Source organism: Myotis lucifugus, unplaced genomic scaffold (assembly GCF_000147115.1).
Source record: "Myotis lucifugus unplaced genomic scaffold, Myoluc2.0 scaffold_913, whole genome shotgun sequence".
NCBI classification, from domain to species: domain Eukaryota; kingdom Metazoa; phylum Chordata; class Mammalia; order Chiroptera; family Vespertilionidae; genus Myotis; species Myotis lucifugus.
In genome coordinates this window covers 132243-149062 of record NW_005871961.1, presented here as the reverse complement: position 1 = coordinate 149062, position 16820 = coordinate 132243, and the positions used below count along the sequence as shown (strand labels likewise).

The 16820-nt window shown below is 60.6% G+C and overlaps 2 protein-coding genes across 2 annotated transcripts; one reads left to right on the top strand and one right to left on the bottom strand.

The window, feature by feature from the left end:
• The first annotated feature begins 2215 nt into the window (after positions 1–2215).
• CAMK2B (calcium/calmodulin dependent protein kinase II beta) lies at positions 2216–5273 on the top strand. The gene is given in 6 exon segments (XM_023747567.1): positions 2216–2263; positions 2631–2791; positions 2920–3014; positions 3170–3195; positions 3197–3405; positions 3615–5273. Coding segments are annotated over 5 exon segments (537 nt in total). The 3' UTR covers positions 3404–3405; positions 3615–5273.
• Positions 5274–7117: 1844 nt separating this feature from the next.
• YKT6 (YKT6 v-SNARE homolog) lies at positions 7118–12967 on the bottom strand. The gene is made up of 6 exons (XM_023747566.1): positions 12868–12967; positions 11315–11415; positions 10432–10536; positions 10120–10185; positions 9180–9281; positions 7118–8552 (listed from the first exon to the last, which is right to left on the bottom strand). Exons 1-6 carry the CDS (start codon positions 12965–12967, stop codon positions 8517–8519), a joined length of 510 nt encoding a protein of 169 aa, XP_023603334.1. The 3' UTR covers positions 7118–8516.
• Positions 12968–16820: the final 3853 nt, after the last annotated feature.

Genomic DNA, 16820 nt, shown 5'->3' with positions numbered 1-16820 from the left:
CTGAGGGGGTTTGGGGCGAGTGGGGGGGTGGCACCACTCGGCCCAGTGGTGGGAATGGGGGTGAACTTGGTAGGCACACCGGGACTCGGTGCAGCGTCTTGTCTGAGTTCAGAGGCTCCATTGTCCCAGACCCCGGACCCGTCCCGAGGCTTGGAGACCTGCAGGGATGCTCCAGGGGGCCACCTGCATGGACCAGCCCAGGCTGCAGCCCTTCCCGTGGGGCCAGCGCAGCAGCCGGCAGGCTCTGAGGACAGGCCTGCGTGGGCTGCAGCCTGGCTCTGCCTGTTTAGGGTCTGACTGGAGCTTGACTAAGGGTCGTGGGGACCGAGAGGGGCCGTGAGCAGGACTGAATGGCAGGGGTGGGCTCTGGGCCAGCAGAGGTGGCTTGGCCTGGGGGTGGGGCGTTGGGGCGCCGAGGGCAGGGGCCTCCCAGCCAGCCTCCCTCGGGGAACAGGGTGAGTCTTGCTCCTGGGTGTGCCCCACTTGAGTTCCTGGCACCCCAGCAACTTGAGTGTGTGTGAGTGTGGACGGGAGGGTCCCCAGGTGACAGGACGGGGTGGGCAGCTTGGGGAAGGACTGTCTGGGGCTGAGGTCTGCTCTCCATGGGTCTGAGCAGGTGAGCCGACCCCAGGCGTCCGGTCTCCAACTTGGGGATGCCCAGCACGGAGGCCCAGGCAAGGGGTGTCCCGGGGGGCGGGGGAGAGAGGAGCGGGCGCCGTGGGCCCCCCTCTCTCAAGTGCACGGCGCCAGCTGTCTTGGTGTGTAATGGGGTCGTGCTCACTGGCCAGGCTGCATCTCCGTAATCAGGATTATACACCATCCTGACCCTGCAGCTGTCTGCCTGCATGGCTGGGGCCCCGCACCCCGGCAGACGCCAAGGCACAGGGCTTGGTGCCAGCAAGGAGTCACCGGGGTGCCCTGGGCCCCTGGCCAGTGGTGGGAGCAGTGGCCCCCCTGAGCTGGTTCGTGTCCACAGATTTATGCTGTGAGCTCAGGAATGTCCTGTCTACTTAATACTTTCTCTACACCAACTCCCATTTTAAATTACAATTTGTTTAAAAACACTCAATATTTCACCCCTAGTGCGAGGCTGGGGTCACTTACAATAGCCGGTGACTGTGACCTCAAAGTGCAATGTCCCTCGGCTCCACTGGGGGCTGTGGCCAGGGCTCGTGGGCGGGGCAGCTCCGCCGTCTGAGATCGGAGATGACCAGGTCAGTGGGAGGTGGAGGGTCCGGGCAGGGGCTGGACTCACCCTGAGCAAGGGGCCCGGACAGGATGAGGCAGGAGCTGGCAGCTGTGGGAAGGAAGTGGCCAGGCCTCACGGGGAGGGTCTGGGGGTCGATGGGCTGCAGACAGGGGAGCCTGAAGCTGGAAACGGCCTCCACGAAGGTGATGCTCAGCATTGGGACTCGCCCAGGCAGAGGGCAGAGAGGTGGGCCGGCCGCGCGGCCTGCACGGAGACCTGGGACCTGGGGAGCTGGAGCCGCAGCCCCTCCTAGAGGCCAGCCTCCAGGGCCAAACCTGCTGGTCAGACAAGGGGCAGGAAAGGAAAGCAGCACAGAAGCAGAAGTGCGGTGGCCCAGAGGGGCCTTTTTCAAGACGGGAGCCTCCGCACGCAGACAGGCACACACTCCCACCTGACACGCACGTGCGTCACCCACCCCTCAGGTGTCGGACGCGTGGGCTCACACCTGCAGGCAGCGTCTTCTGCCACAGGCTCAGTCCCCCTCCAGGTGGGTTCCCGGGACAGGGAGCGCCCAGACAGCCCCAGGGGCAGCCGGCCTGCACCACGGGCACATGCCTCTGAACTGAGCCCCTGGCAGCCTCAGAAGCCCATCCCATGTGGCAGCCCTGCAGAGTTCTTTCAAGCGAGACCAGCGCTGTGTGTGCATGCCTGTGCGTGCGGGCACGCCTGTGTCTGCACAGAAGTGGTGCAGACCTACCCAGGGACAGTGAGTACGGAACAAGATTGAGGGGACACAGGCACCTGCAACTATGAGAGATGTTATTTCTTTAAAAAGCATCTGGAGCCAATAGGACAATGTCCAGATTTGAGTCCGCCCGGAGTGGCTGGATTATCCTCTCTGCTTCTTCCATGTGTTGAAAATATTTTGCACAAAAATAAATGTACTTGGAGACAAAGGGCCCCGGGCAGCCACCCGGGGCCAGGCCTGCTGAGGCCGGGAGCCTGGAGGGTGGCGGAGAGCGCGGGATGGGCGAGTGGTGTGCTGGCTGCACCTGGGCCCAGGACTGCAAGCAGGTAGAGACCAGAGGAGGCGCAGGCCAACACCTGGTTGGCTGCCTTCCCGGGGACGGGGAGGCTCATGCACTCTGCTCTCTGGGCTGCCTGGCCTTTGGGCAGAGGCCTCCCCGAGCCCCCAGTCTTCTCCCTGCTGTGCTGGCCAGCCCTTCCTAGTCCCCTGGAGCAGTGGTCGGCAAACCGGCTCGCGAGCCACATGCGGCTCTTCGGCCCCTTGAGTGTGGCTCTTCCACAAAATACCACGTGTGGGCACGCACGTACAATGCGATTGAAACTTCGTGGCCCATGCGCAGAAGTCGGTTTTCGGCCTGGGCGAGTCTATTTTGAAGAAGTGGGGGGTGTCGGTCGGTCGGTCTGGGCTGGACAGTTTGGGCGCAGGGCTTCGGTGCCCTGGAGGGGAGAGGAGAGGTGGGGCGGGCGGTGGCCGTGGGTCACTGGGCCTCTCCCTGCAGCGCGGAAGCAGGAGATCATCAAGATCACGGAGCAGCTCATCGAGGCTGTCAACAGCGGGGACTTCGAGGCCTACGCGTGAGTCGGGGCCTGTGTGGCTCCTTGGGCAGCCTGGGGGATGGGTGGGCTGAGTGTCCCCCGAAGAGAGGGCTGGACGCCCTGGGTGGGTGCAGAGGGGGCCCTCCTCACCTGGGTCTGCCCCCCAGGAAAATCTGCGACCCAGGCCTGACCTCGTTTGAGCCTGAAGCTTTGGGCAACCTGGTCGAAGGGATGGACTTCCACAGGTTCTACTTCGAGAACTGTGAGTGAGGGCGCGGGGGGGGGGGGGGGGGCACGGGAAGCCCAGGGGGAGGCCCCCTCCCTGCCCAGGCCACGCAGCCAGGAACCCGGCCCAGGAGGGAGCGGGCAGCGCCGGTGAGAGGCGGCGGTAGCGCTGATTCCCAGCCCTGTCCACAGTGCTCGCCAAAAACAGCAAGCCGATCCCACACGACCATCCTGAACCCGCACGTGCACGTCATCGGGGACGACGCGGCCTGCATCGCCTACATCCGCCTCACGCAGTACATCGACGGCCAGGGCCGGCCCCGCACCAGCCAGTCCGAGGAGACGCGCGTGTGGCACCGGCGCGAGGGCAAGTGGCAGAACGTGCACTTCCACTGCTCAGGAGCGCCCGTGGCCCCGCTGCAGTGAGGGTGAGCCGCGCGGGGCGGGGCCTCGGGCGATGGGCGGAGTCTGGGGTTGGATGGAGCCGCGGTGCTCGCATGAGACCTGGGGCGCACGCAGGGACCTGGGGCGCACGCAGGGACCTGGGGCGCACGCAGGGACCTGGGGCGCACGCAGGGACCTGGGGCGCAGACCTCGGGTGCACGCGGGAGCTGACCCTCCGCCCTCACCGTTGCAGAGCCCGACGGATCATGTTTGGCGCCGAGCCGCCCTCGGCTCGCGGCCTGCCTGTCGCATGTTTGTGTCTGCCTCTTCCTCCCCTGGTGCCTGTGTCTGCAGAAAACCAAGACCAGAGTGGTTTCTTTTTAAAAACAAGATGACAGCAACCACCACAAAAAAAGAAAAAAAAATATGTTGGATGAAATGGGAAAAAAAACCTAAACAAAGGAAAACGCTGTAGAAATGACTGGCACTGGGCGGGCCTGCGCCTGCCGGCCACTCTGCACCGAGCTCCACTTGTCTGTCTGCTCCGGGCCTCCAGCCGGGCGGCGCACTTGTCCACCGGGCAGGCCTGTTGCCCTCACGTGTTTGTTCGATGGGGCCCGCCCCCCACCCTGCTGGCGGTGGGTCGTGTCAGGTGTCGTCTGGGGGGCTGCAGGCCACGGCCTGAGCGCAGCTGTTCCCTCTGCTTCTTTTCCCTTCCTCTACCCCCCCCCCCAAGGTGGGTGTGGGCTCCTCCCGGGCCCGCGCCCCGATGCCCCAACGTGGACGGGCAGTGCAGAGGCCAGGCCCACCCCGGGGAGGATGCCTGTGAGAAGCTCTGAGGGCCCAGGCTGGCTCTGCTCTGCCCCCCTGCCAGAGGCAGGAAGTGCAGATGGGTGCAGCTAGCTTCAGACTCGGGGGGCGGCTACCCTTGGCAGCAGCCCTGTGGGGAGGGGACCCATGGGCTGGCCTCCCTCCTGTCCATGGGGCGTTCCTCCGACACAGGGGGACGTGGGCTGGAGGGCCCAGGGCTCAGGGCTTGGTCCTGATGCAGGAAGGAGGGGTCAGAGGGGGTGGGGGCTCCCTGGGCTCCAGGCCACTGCAGGGGTCCGGGCCCAAGGCAGTATGCTCTGGGGGCAGGGCAGGGCAGGGCAAGCCAACCACTTGCCAGGCTTCAGGGGGCTGCAGTGTGACGGGGACCCTGAGTGGGAGGAGGGGGCAGGGCTCACTTCGGGGAGGCTCAGGGATGGCCTCGTGGTCAGATGGTGGCAGAGAGCAGCCAGGGGTGGGGGCAGGTCCCACCGGCCTGGTCACAGAGATCTGGGATCCTCCTGCCCCAGTACCAGGCACTCTTCAATTCACATTGTTTTCAACAAAGATTTTTTTATCTCCCCCCAAAATCAACCCAAGGGAGGGGCATAGGATGGGAAACAGGACACAGGACCTGATCTCCAAGGAGACTGTCCATGCCACTCAGAGTGGACACTCACCTGCCCACCCACAGCTGTGCTCAGAACAGCTGTCCCCACCCGTGGACATGGTAAACGTCTGCCTGGCCCCATGGGCATGGGCAGTGAGTGGCAGGGCTTGCCTCCCACAGCGTGTGCCTGGCCACTCTCGCCTCCTGGGGCCTCCTCCCACTCCTCCTCCTCTCCATGGAACTGCCTGTCTGGGTTAATTTGGGGATTTTTTTCTGGGGGATAGTTCTTTTGCATGACCCCTACAAGCAAGCCACACCCGCTGTCCCAGCTTGATGTCCATGGTGTGGCCTCGCTGGCCCGCCCTGCAGGGGTCGGCGGCCGCGGTGCTGGCCGGCTTCCCTCCTCTCTTTTTGCTGAGTTTTGTTGTCTTTTCTTTCTGAGCCTTGTAAGTGTACAAAAAATTATTTTGTTCTGTCTCGGGAAACTGCAAATAAAAGGCAAACAGGACAAACTGCTTCATGTGCAGCTCGGTGCTTTCTGCTCGGACCCCACCACCCCTCACCCAGCCCCTTCTGTGGGGCCCCAGCTGGGCCTGGCTGTAGAGGCTGAGTCCAGACCTTCCTGAGCCTGTCAGGGTGGACGACCCGCCTGGGGTCCCTTTGTGCAGCCGCAAGTCACAGCTTCAATACCTGACCCCCCCCGCCACCCCCTCAACCTCTCTAGTCACCCCAGTGGTGTCTGGGGTGGGAGGAGCTGCAGGGCTGGGCTGCACGGACCTACCGAGTCGTTCCCTCCATCAGCCACCCCGCCTGCGTGGTTTGCTGACCGCCGGCCACAGGGGCTGGGGCATGTGGTGTCCATGGCCACCCGCCTGCTCGCAGGAGCCCACACCCTGGGTTGTGCAGACAGTACACAGGCCTGCACGGTTCCGACACCCACGTCACCCATGCACAGCGGTGGCTGCTGGGAGGCAAAGATGAAACAGCAGGCGAGGACAGCAGGGACCAGGCAGGCTTCTCAAGGTCCACATGGCCAGAGCCCCCAGCAGGATCGGGAGACAGGGCTGCCAGGTGCTGAGCCTAAGGTGCCCAGACAGAGGGCGGGAGGAAGGACTGGGGTGGCAGGGCTCTGCGCTCCCCAGCAGGACACCCCGGGACACCCCCAGGCCTTTCCTGTGCTTGGGCTCTGCCCACCCTCTGTGCCCGGACCTGACCCTCAGCGGGAGGATGTCACCCAGTGCATCCTTGCAGCCAGGACACGAAGCCTGTTGGGCCTCCCTCGGGAATGACCACCCCGGCCTGAGGCTGTTAGCACTGACCACATGGCTGCTGACCTGACCACCGGCGCCCAAGGCCATCAGAGCACGTGGCCCGCCCTCGGGCCCAGCTGCAGGCCTTTCCCCTCCTCCCTCCCAGATGCCCTCACGTGGAGGCAGTGGCCTCCCTCACCCCGACCCCAGGCCCTGCTGCTGCCTGTCTGTACCTGTGCCACGTGCTTTCCTGGGACAGAAACGGGGGCTTCAAAACCACCCCAGACCTCAGTGCCCCGTGAGCCCGAGACTGAGACCCCAGGGACCACCTTGGCCACCTCCTCCTGCTCCGCCCGGGGCAGACACTTTGCCAGGCCCAGGCCAGGAGGCCCTTGGCATCAGTGTCTCGGTGCCGTGGGCTCCCCCTGGCAGCACGCAGGGACCTGAGAGGGTGGAGAATGTAGGACAGAGCCAGAGCGGTGTCGGGCGGTGTCTCCTAGACCCAGGCCTATCAGCTGTAATCAGAGGAGCCTCCTGCCCGGCCCCCCGGTTCCTGTGCCTGAGGTGGACATGGCATCCCAGCGCGCCGGCAGGCCTGTGGGCAGGGCGGGCACCACGGCAGAGGGAGGTCAGGAGGCCCCCACTGTCGCTTCTAAACGGCGCCTGCTTTGGGCAGAGCTCCCCGGGCCTCCATAGGAAGGGCTGCTGTGGGTTTGGACGGTCACGCTGGGTGAGCTGAGCGCAGGGTCCTGGGCCAGGACAGGCCAGGCTGCCAAGTCTCCACGGACCAGCTGCTGGGACCACTCCCTGAACTGGGCTCCCCAACCCACAAGGATGTTCGCACACCTGCAGGGTCTGCTCTGCTTGCTCCCTCGCCTGGCTCCTGCCAGGTCTGAGAAAGATACAGCCTGTGCCTGGGACTAAGGCAGATGCCGCCTCTCTGCCCCCACCCCCGCTCGCACACCTGGCCCCCATCCCTGACCCCGCCCTCCCCCTGCACAGCAGAGAACAGAGGGTGCACTGCACAGAGTGGGCACACTGAGGAAGGGTCCCCCCCCCAAGGCTCAAACAAAGCACAGGACCATTTTGGGAATTTCAAAAGACAACTTTATCCAGATAGGAACCTCTCCAACAACACAAGAAAAGTTAGGCAACAATTATTAAAATACACTCTTAGCCGGATGACATGAACAGGGAGCACATGGGCACAGGACCTCCGCCAGCCACCCTCCCTCTTCCAAATCCACCCTCACCCACGTCCTCCCCATCATCCATGACCCAACTGTCCCAAGTGGAGTCACAGCCAGCTCAGGCGCCACGAACAGGATGGGCCTGCACCCTAAGGTGGGGTCCAGCAGGAGTCACACGGGCAGGGAGCATCCTTAGGGAGGCCAGCAGTGCCAGGGAAAAAGGCAGCCGGCAGGTGAACCTGTTGGGGCAGGTGCTCAGAAGCCACACAGATCCCATTCTCTGGCCCAAGCGAGATTTGGGGCTGCTGGCACTTCCTGCTGGGTGAGTGGGACCTTCGGCTGGGCAAGAACCAGCACACTCAAAGAAGGACCCCTGGGTGAGACCACACTGGTTGACGCCACCCCAGCAAGGGCACCTTGTCCGCAGGTGGCACGCAGAGCAAGGAGGCAGTGTGGACAGGGCAGCATGACCCAGGACCAGGCAGGCCAAGGGGCCGGGACCTACTGGGTCATCGCCTGGGCGGCTGTGGCCTGGTTTCCTGCTGCTGAGGGTCAAGAAGGATGGGGGGAGAGGGGACTGAGTCAGCAGGGATGGGGGGCGGCCACACTCAGACAAGTGGGGTGCTGGGTCCTTGGTCGGCTGGCACCTACTCTTGATGCCCAGTAATAGTGGCCACGGGAAGGCCACTTGCTAAGACACGCAGGCCCAGGTGGTTGCCAAAACAATTTTGCTGCCAGAGGCACATGCCTGGGATCCAGGTTCAAGGCCAATTGCAGGTCAGGCAGGTGCCCCGCCCCCTCCAACACCACCAAGGCGTCAGTGGAAGTCAGTCTCAGCAGAAATGCAAACTGTGTCTCAGAACTTGTGAATCCCAGGGGCTGTCTCCTCATGACCCTGCTTGCCCCACCCCCGTGACCCTGGGCGGCTTTCCCAGGAGAACCCAGTGTGTGCTCTGTCGCCCCTCGCCCTGTGGATTGAGAACCCCCTCACTGAAGCGTTAACACAGTTGATGTACAGGTTAGACAAGAGCCCTTCGGCATCTGCAGGAGTCATGGAGTGTTTACGGTTTCATTTGGCCCCAAAATACCTCTGAGGACCTCAAATTATCTTTTCAAAAATGACCAGAAACATGAATTTGAACATTCCCCACCCCAGGTCCCTTCCGCTGCCTCGGCGCCTCCAGGAGCTCCAGTGAACGGTGACCGTGCTCTGGTCTTGCTGTGGCCGAGGCATCTCCTGAGGCCGCGGTTCTGATGGAATGACGGGGATGCAGCAAGGGGGCCTCTGCGGACTACGGTCACATGACTGCACAGCACGAGTTTTGCTTCCGGGCCTAGAAAGAGACAGAGGAGCAGAAGAGGGGCTGAGGAGGTGGCCTGGGCACACAGACAGAGCCCTGAGCACTGAGGGGAAAGGACTGGTGATGCCCACCCTTGCCACCTCCCGGCAGCTGGACAGGTCACAGACAACCATGTCCTCCTCGCCCGCCCTGCCACCAGGAAGGCGCCCGACACAAAAATGGGCATGGGCTCTGGCTGGCTGAGGACCCCCTGCCCACCCTCTACCCAACAAGGCTGGCAGCTCTGGTGTTTCTCCAGACAACAGAGTGGCTCCCACTTAGATCCTGGGCCCCTGTGACCTCCTCTCTTGCTTCCTGTTCAGATACCCCAACCCCCCAGCCAGCTCCCCTCAAGGGACACACGAAAGCAACAGCGTGTGGAGAACAAGCGAACTCGCCCCACTGCTCAGTGAGATTCTGTGCAAGGAACCTGCGAACAGGCAGCGTCAGAATCTGGGGGTGCTGCACCCCACCACTCAGCCAACAGCAGACAAGGGTGAGCCTAGGCTCAGAGCCTGAACCCGCCTGCGCCCCCTGCAGGGCAGCCCGAAGACGGGGACAGGCGACAAGGGCGTGCTGCTCCTGCTCGCGGCAAGGGGCCTGGGACCGCCAGGTACCCACTGTTTTGTAGAAGGCTTTAGAGTGAATTCCCAGCACTTCGGATTTGGACACCAGGTCGTCTATCTTCTCGCCTCGTTCTAACAGGGACTCCATGGTGTTGTGCTGCAGGAAGGAACAGAAGTGAGGCTCTGCCCGTTCACGAGTGGCCACAGCCCTCATCCCGCCCATCAGGGCAAGCACGTCCCCTGAGCCCTCCCCCACACGAGCACCAGCACATGTTGATGTGGGCAGGCACCAGGACCTGACCTTCCCATGGAACCTAGAAGGGTCTGCTAGCGCAGAGAGCATGTCCCAGTCCTGCACGACACAGGCACGGACAGCCAAGCAGGCAGAGGTGGCCAGTGCATCTACATGGGCTCCCACCGGACAGGGCACATCCCGATTCCCTCGAGGGGCCTGTAAGTTCACAGACCCTCTCCAAGGGGGGAAAGGGCCACAGCTCCACTGCCTGCTCACATCCTCCCCCTCCGCCTTCCCCCAGCCCCCCCACATCCCCGCCCCATGGCCATTGCCAGAGCAGCCACCAGGCCCACTGAGCCCGATTTCACACATGTGAAAAGGCATGGAGTGAGGAAGGAGCAAAAAGTCCCCATCTCCACATGGGCCTAGTCACTCGGATTCACATCACCAAAGTTAACTGGATTGCCCAACTGGCGTGGCTCAGTGGTTAAGTGTCAGCCTATGACCCAGGAGGTCACGGTTCAAGTCCTGGTCAGAGCATATGTCCAGGTTGTGGGCTCGATCCCCAGTGTGGGGCGTGCAGGAGGCAGCCAATCAATGATTCTCTCTCATCGATGTTTGTCTCTCTCTCCCTCTCCCTTCCTCTCTGAAACAATAAAAAGATATTTTTTTTAAAATTAACTGGATTAAGGTACAGATGAAAGCAAGGCAGCGTGGCCCTTTACCCAGTTCCCCGCAGCCTCATCTCTGGCTTCCTTACCAGAATGATCTTGGTCTCATCTAGTTCAGCCTGCACTTTACTCATGGGGTCAGCTTCTCGGGGATTCTAAGAAAGAGCCGAAAATAAAAACGACGTCAGGACTGGAGTGACCACCTAGAATCAAAGCTCAAAACCCAGCCAGCTGGACACACCCTCACAGGCTACTTGAAGCCGCGACAGCAGCAACAGCCTGCTCGGCACCCAGGTTCCAGGTCCTGCGTAGCCCCGAGACCCCCGGGCCGACATCAAGGCGGTCAGGAAGCCACCGCGCCCAGCTGTCAGGCTGGGCGGTTCCCGAGGCTGGGCCCCTACCTGGTAGGTACTCAGGTAGCCGTCCAGGGCTGCGTAGTGGATGGTAGCAGGGGATCCGACAGGCCAGTCGATCCTGTCCACCTGCTTGGAGAAATCATCCAGCACCTGCAAGACCAAGTTGCTCAATGACACCCCTGTGCTCGCCGCACCCACGGCCACAGGACTTGGCCCAAGAGGCTCTCTGGCCCCCGGGCCCCGGGAGGGCAGAGGCAAACAGCCAACGGGAAGGGAAAGTCCAGGCCCAAGTTCCTCCTTCTCAAGTCCAAGTGTGTCCAGCCTGAGACACACCTCAGCTGGTGAGTGATACAAGTATTAGAATTTAAACTACAAATTCCATTTTTGCCAGGGCATGATTTTCCAGGAACCAGGGAAAATTAGTCCTCTAATTTTCCAACCAATTCTTCAAAAAGGAAAGATTTAAGCCACCACCAACTTCATGTGCTCATAAGTGTATCAGTCCTCCGGGGACAAGACACGGCAGTGCCCTCGAGGCGTCAGTAATCGGACCATGGGAAGAACCCGAAGAACACGCGGTGCGGAGTGCACACCAGGGAAGGGGCACAGGGGTGGCTCGGTGGAGGGGAGGCAGGTCGGACAGGGCAGGGCTGGAGGTGGGTAACTAAGGCGAGAGCACAGCCACCGCTGGCCCAAGGGCTCCGTCCCAGAGAAGAGAGGCGGGGACTGTGGGCAGACGGGGAGTCCCGTGGCCCTGGGCAGGAGCCTGGACACAGGGCAGGAATCAGTGCCATGGAGGAGCCTGGGGAGGGCGAGGGGAAAGCTGACCACGGCTGCCGGTGGACACACTACTCCCCTCTAGGCTTCGGGCACTGACGTCACCCCGGCCCCAGTCCCACTCGTCCACCTGAGTCCAGTCCACACCCACCTTCTCCAGCAAGGTGAACGCCACCCGGGACGGGTACTCGCTGTCAGCAATGACCACTCCCGCCAGACTGTCGTTCCGCACGTAGACGTGGCACAGATATTCTAAGGAGACACACAGGCGACAGGAGGGCCTCAGACTCTCCACCCCAAGCAGTCAACCCGTCACCTGCTGGGCTCCTGCCTGTGGATCAACGAAGCTCTGCAGACCAGCCAGTCCCTGAGCGAGGCTTGCGGTCCACTCTGCAGACCAGCCTAACGGGCCGCATACAGGACTAGATGCACACGGGACAGGACACACGCAAGACACAGAGGAGCATGGCCATCAGCACGGCCCCGAGGCCCAGCGTGCTCAACCAGGGTCTGAGGGCACCTTCCCAGGCACAGCCTTGAGCTCCAGGCCCAGCCTGGCAGTGTCTCGGGGAGAGGCAGCCCCCTAAGGCTCTGCTCCGGATCTGAGGAAACCCTGGGCAAGCAACGCAGTCTCACGTTTTTTAAAAACCTGTAAGCGTGGCCCCAAGTCAGGAAATCAGCTCTCTGCTCCTGTCTGGCCAGCTGCATTCTGGGGAGGGGAGGAAGGGAGCAAGGAGAGGGGCCCACGCAGGCTGGGGTCTCCAGGGAACTGTGAGTGTCCAAGTAGCAACAGGCCAGCCTGGACAGGGCTCAGCCGGACATTCACAACCCACAGAATTAACTTGGAAGGACTGCAGCTGACAAGGACTGACAAGGAAGAACCTTCTTGTCTTTAAGACTCTCAGCCAGGAGACTCAGAACTAAACAAGGAAAACAAATTAAGGAGGCGAGGGAAGCCGTGAGCCCTGAAATCAGAAACAGGCAGAGATAGACGACCGCAGGGATGTGAGGGACAGGAGCTCCCCACCGACACGCTCCAGACAGTCACCCCCAAGTAAGACCCTCACATATGGGGACAAAGCACACACCACAGGGAAGTGGGGTCAGGTCTGAGAAGTGTCCCTGAGTACCAAGCTGAGATGGCCAAGTCCCCCCCGAGGGGACTGAGAATATTCAAATGTCCAGGATCCCACTGCACCGCCAGAGGTGAGCACACAGGGTCCCACAGAACACAGCCCGACACCGCCCGCACCGTCACCTGGACATAGCACCTCCACACCCGGACCCACCGTCCCAGCATCACGCAACAGCCCTTGCTTCTGCCAGAAGCTCGCTCACCCCTCCGGACGTGCCTGGATAGCACTCGCCTCCTGTCCACATCTAAGCACAGGAGGCAGCAGCCCTGACAGGCAGGCGGGAAACCCTTTTCTGAGAGGCCCACACTCTGGAGGAGGCGTCGCTACTGCTCCAGACGGGCCCTAATCGGAAGCACGTCCCAGCTTTGGGGCATCTGTAACCAGCAGCTAGTCGCCCGCAGAGGGCACAGAAGTGTGTGCAGAAGGAAGCGGAGGAGGAGGGAAGAGAGGTCAGGCTGGCGAGTGGGTCCTGGCAGCCCCGTCTCCTCGAGGTGACAGGGCGTGCTCGGCGCAGGCGGCCTGGGGCGTGGCGGCCGGGCCAGCGCACACGCGGGGAGGGTCCTCTTACCTTGTTCCTTGACGGAAGCTCTGTTGCCTTTGGCCGAGCGCTCCACAATCAGCTGGCTGGTGAAGGTCATGAACTCCTGAACACTAAAAACAACACACATTACCTCCTCCCGCCACCTGTCCCAACACAAGGGAGAGCGACCTGCGCTTGTCCGCAAGGAGACCTTGCTCCTTGGTTTCCTTCCTGCCCCCCAATCTCAGACAAATAATAAACTCTCCGTAAACGAACAGGTCCAGAGTCACAGATCGTCTCAGCCACTCAAACCACCTCTGTTCACTCCCAGCTCACCCCAACAACCCTCGTCCAGACTGTGGGCTGCTGTCAATTTCACAGCCTGCTCAGAGCATGATCTGGGACGCGGGAGCAGAAGCCAGCGCCTGCTCTCCAGGCCCCACTCACTTCCAAGAAGAGGACAGACAGAGCCTGTTCTGGAAAAACACAAGTGGCCAGAACTGTTTGGCAGGTGCACAGCCAGTTACGGCCGTGGCGTGTGCCCTGGAAGGAATGGAGGACAGCAGCTTGGCCAGGACGTGGAAATGGAAAATGGCTGGGACAAAGGCTTAGAGGGAGGGGGAGCTTGTTGGGGGCCACACAATGAGATTTTAGCCAACGACAGACTGCAGATGCAGCAGTGGTCCCATAAGAACCTCCAGGAAAATTCACAGGGAAGGGCTTAGCAGAAGCATTTGTTCGGCTCAACAAGCTCCTTAAAAAGTATGGAAACAGCCTGGCTGGCGTGGCTCAGTAGCTGAGCGTCGACCACCAGGAGGTGATGGTTCAATTCCCGCTCAGGACACACGCTTGGGTTGCAGGCTTGATCCCCAGTAGGGAGTGTGCAGAGGTAGCCGACAGATGATTCTCTCATCATTGATGTTCTCTCTGTCTCTCCCTCTCCACTCTCTCTGAAAATCAATGGAAAACTACCCTCGGCTGAGACTGAAAAAATTTTTTTTTAAGTTTATAAAGTAAAAGTGTAATAGTAAGCTAAGGTTAATGTATCATTGAAGAAAAATAAATAAATTAATGTAGCCTTGGTGTCCAGGGTATAAAGTCCACAGCCATGCCAGTCATGTCCTTGGCCCTCACCTCACTCCCCACTCACTCCCACCACACCCAGAGCAACGTCCAGTCCTGCGGCTCCACTATGGAGAGAGCCCTGCACAGGACGCTTCACCTCTGATACTGTGTTTTCATGTCCCTTTTCGTATTTAGCTGTTTAGGTGCACAAACACCACTGTTACAGTCGCCTGCGTACTCTGCACAGTGACAGGCTGGGCCATGCAGCCTCGGCGAGCAGTGGGCTGCACCACCCAGGGGTAAGCGCGCTCTGGACGTTCGCACGACAACACCACGGGAGGACCGTTTCTCAGAACCTATCCTGTTGTCAGGTGACACGACTGCAATCCCGCAGACCAAGTCTCCAAATAAGAAATCCTTGCGGTAAAACCACAGACAGAGCTTAGAGCAAGACGGTACTTAGACAAGGCAGAACTGCATTCATTGTGAACGCCTGCATACGAGGGCCAGACAAGCTGGGAAACGGCCCTGGCCGGTGCTCAGTGGTTAGAGCAGTGATGGCGAACCTATGACACGCGTGTCAGAGGTGACACTCGAACTCATTTTTTTGGTTGATTTTTTTTTGTTAAATGGCATTTAAATATATAAAATAAATATCAAAAATATAAGTCTTTTTTTTCCTATGGTTGCAAATATCAAAACATTTCTATGTGACACGGCACCAGAGTTCAGTTAGGGTTTTTCAAAATGCTGACATGCCGAGCTCAAAAGGTTCGCCATCACTGCGTTAGAGCGTTGGCCTGCAGACCAAAGGGTCTCAGGTTTGATTCCTGGTCAAGGGCACCCATACCTCGGCTGCAGGTTCCCCAGCCCTGTAGGGGCTCGTGTGGGAGGCAACCAATCGATGTGTCTCTCTCTCTCTCTCTCTCTAACTGAGCGGTTCTCAACCTGTGGGTCTCGACCTCTTTGGCGGTCGAACGACCCTTCACAGGGGTCGCCTAAGACCATCCTGCATATCAGATATTTACATGACGATTCATAACAGCAACATTACAGTTATGAAGTAGCAACGAAAATAATTTTATGGTTGGGTCACAACATGAGGAACTGTATTTAAAGGGCCAGAAGGTTGAGAACCACTGCCTAACCCAGCCGTGGGCAAACTACGGCCTGTTTGAAATGAATAAAACTAAAAAAAAAAAAAAAAAAGACCGGACCCTTTTATGTAATGATGTTTACTTTGAATTTATATTAGTTCACACAAACACTCCATCCATGCTTTTGTTCCGGCCCTCCGGTCCAGTTTAAGAACCCATTGTGGCCCTCGAGTCAAAAAGTTTGCCCACCCCTGGGCTAACCCCTCTTCCACTGTCTCTAGAAATCAATGGAAAAGTATCCTCGGGTGAGGATTTTTAAAAAAAGCTGGGAAACCATTAGAAGGTTTCAGGCTTGGGGTCTGGTCACTGAGATGGGAAGGACGCAGTGAGGGGCCTCAGGAGAAAGGCCGAGAGCCCGGCTGGAGTGCGGCTGCGCGGGAAACGCCCCTGCAGACCGTCCCGCTGTGGGTCAGCCCCTGGAATGGGTGCGGGCAGCCCAAGCTCCTGCGGGGCCGGTCCTACGGGAACCGGGCACCTTCCGCGTCCGCCCGCAGGGAAGAAGGAAAAGCATCGCGTGAGCCGGGCTGGCACGGGCACGGGAGCAGAGGACGGGGCCAGGGGCACAGGGAGCAGAGGACGGAGGCCAGGGGCACAGGGAGCAGAGGACGGAGGCCAGGGCACAGAGCCGAGACCACAAGGCTGACCCCAAAGAAAACACACGTCAACAAGTAACAGAAATGGTTTCAGACCCTGCCAGCCGCTCTCAGCGGGAACACAGACTCCAGCGGGCAGACGGCACCGGGCCGGCACCGACCACACAGGCTCTGGGTCCGTCTCCTGCCGCCCTGGGTCCCCCCTCCCACGGAAGGGCTGGAAGTCCGTCCTCCTTCCAACACCCACCTTGTTGCCACAAAGCGCCCCGGACGCCCTCAAAGCCCACACCCCGCCTGCGTCCTGCCGGGTCCCCCGTGGAGAACCCTTCGGTGCCGGGCCGAGTCCCGCTGGCCGCCTTCGCGGGGCCTCAGTGACTTCATCCGGAGGGAGAGTCCGCCGGCTCCGCTCCCGCTGCGCCGGGGGGACGCACGGGCTCCCGGGACGTGGCCGAGGGGCCGGCAGCCCAGGGCCTGGACCAGAACCCGAGAGTCACTGGGGCTAAAATACAGGTTCCGCGCCCCGGCCGACTGGTCCAGACGTCCAGCCGTGGCCGGGGCGTCTGCGTTTTCGGTCCCCGCGTCGTTCTTACTGGGCGGAACCGTGAACAGCCGAGTCCAGGCGCGTCTCCAGAACGGCCCCTCTCCGCCCGCGGCCCGGGCAGGGCCACGCCCCGCCCCGGATGGCTCGGTGCATCCTGAGGTTTCTGAAAGAATAGTCGTTTAGAGTTGCGAAGTGGTGTTAGATTACACGGTCAAAAGAGCATAGAGGGCAAGAGATGAGAGTAAAAAGTATGTAGTCGCGTTTGTTTGAGAGACCGACGGGAACATAATTCAGTCATTCGAGGAGTTAGAAGCGGTGCGTCCACCGTACGTGGAGCAGATCGAGCAGGGTAGTGGTCCGGTTAGTAGAGAGGGGTTGTATTGAGAATATCAGACAAACACAGATGTCGGATCTGCTACGGTACGGAGACCTTAGGGTCACGGTCTATGAATCCATGCAAATGCATTCACAAAGGCCGGGTGGTTTGCGGTACTTCTGTCATGGTTGACAATGACAGCATCGATGTTGGCTACGAATGGATCGCCACAGGACTAGCTGAGGAAGAGGGACCAAATTGGGGGTGGCCTTTTGAGCATTAGAGACTCATGAGAAGGTCCCTGTGGGTCAAGGAGATTGAGATCTCTG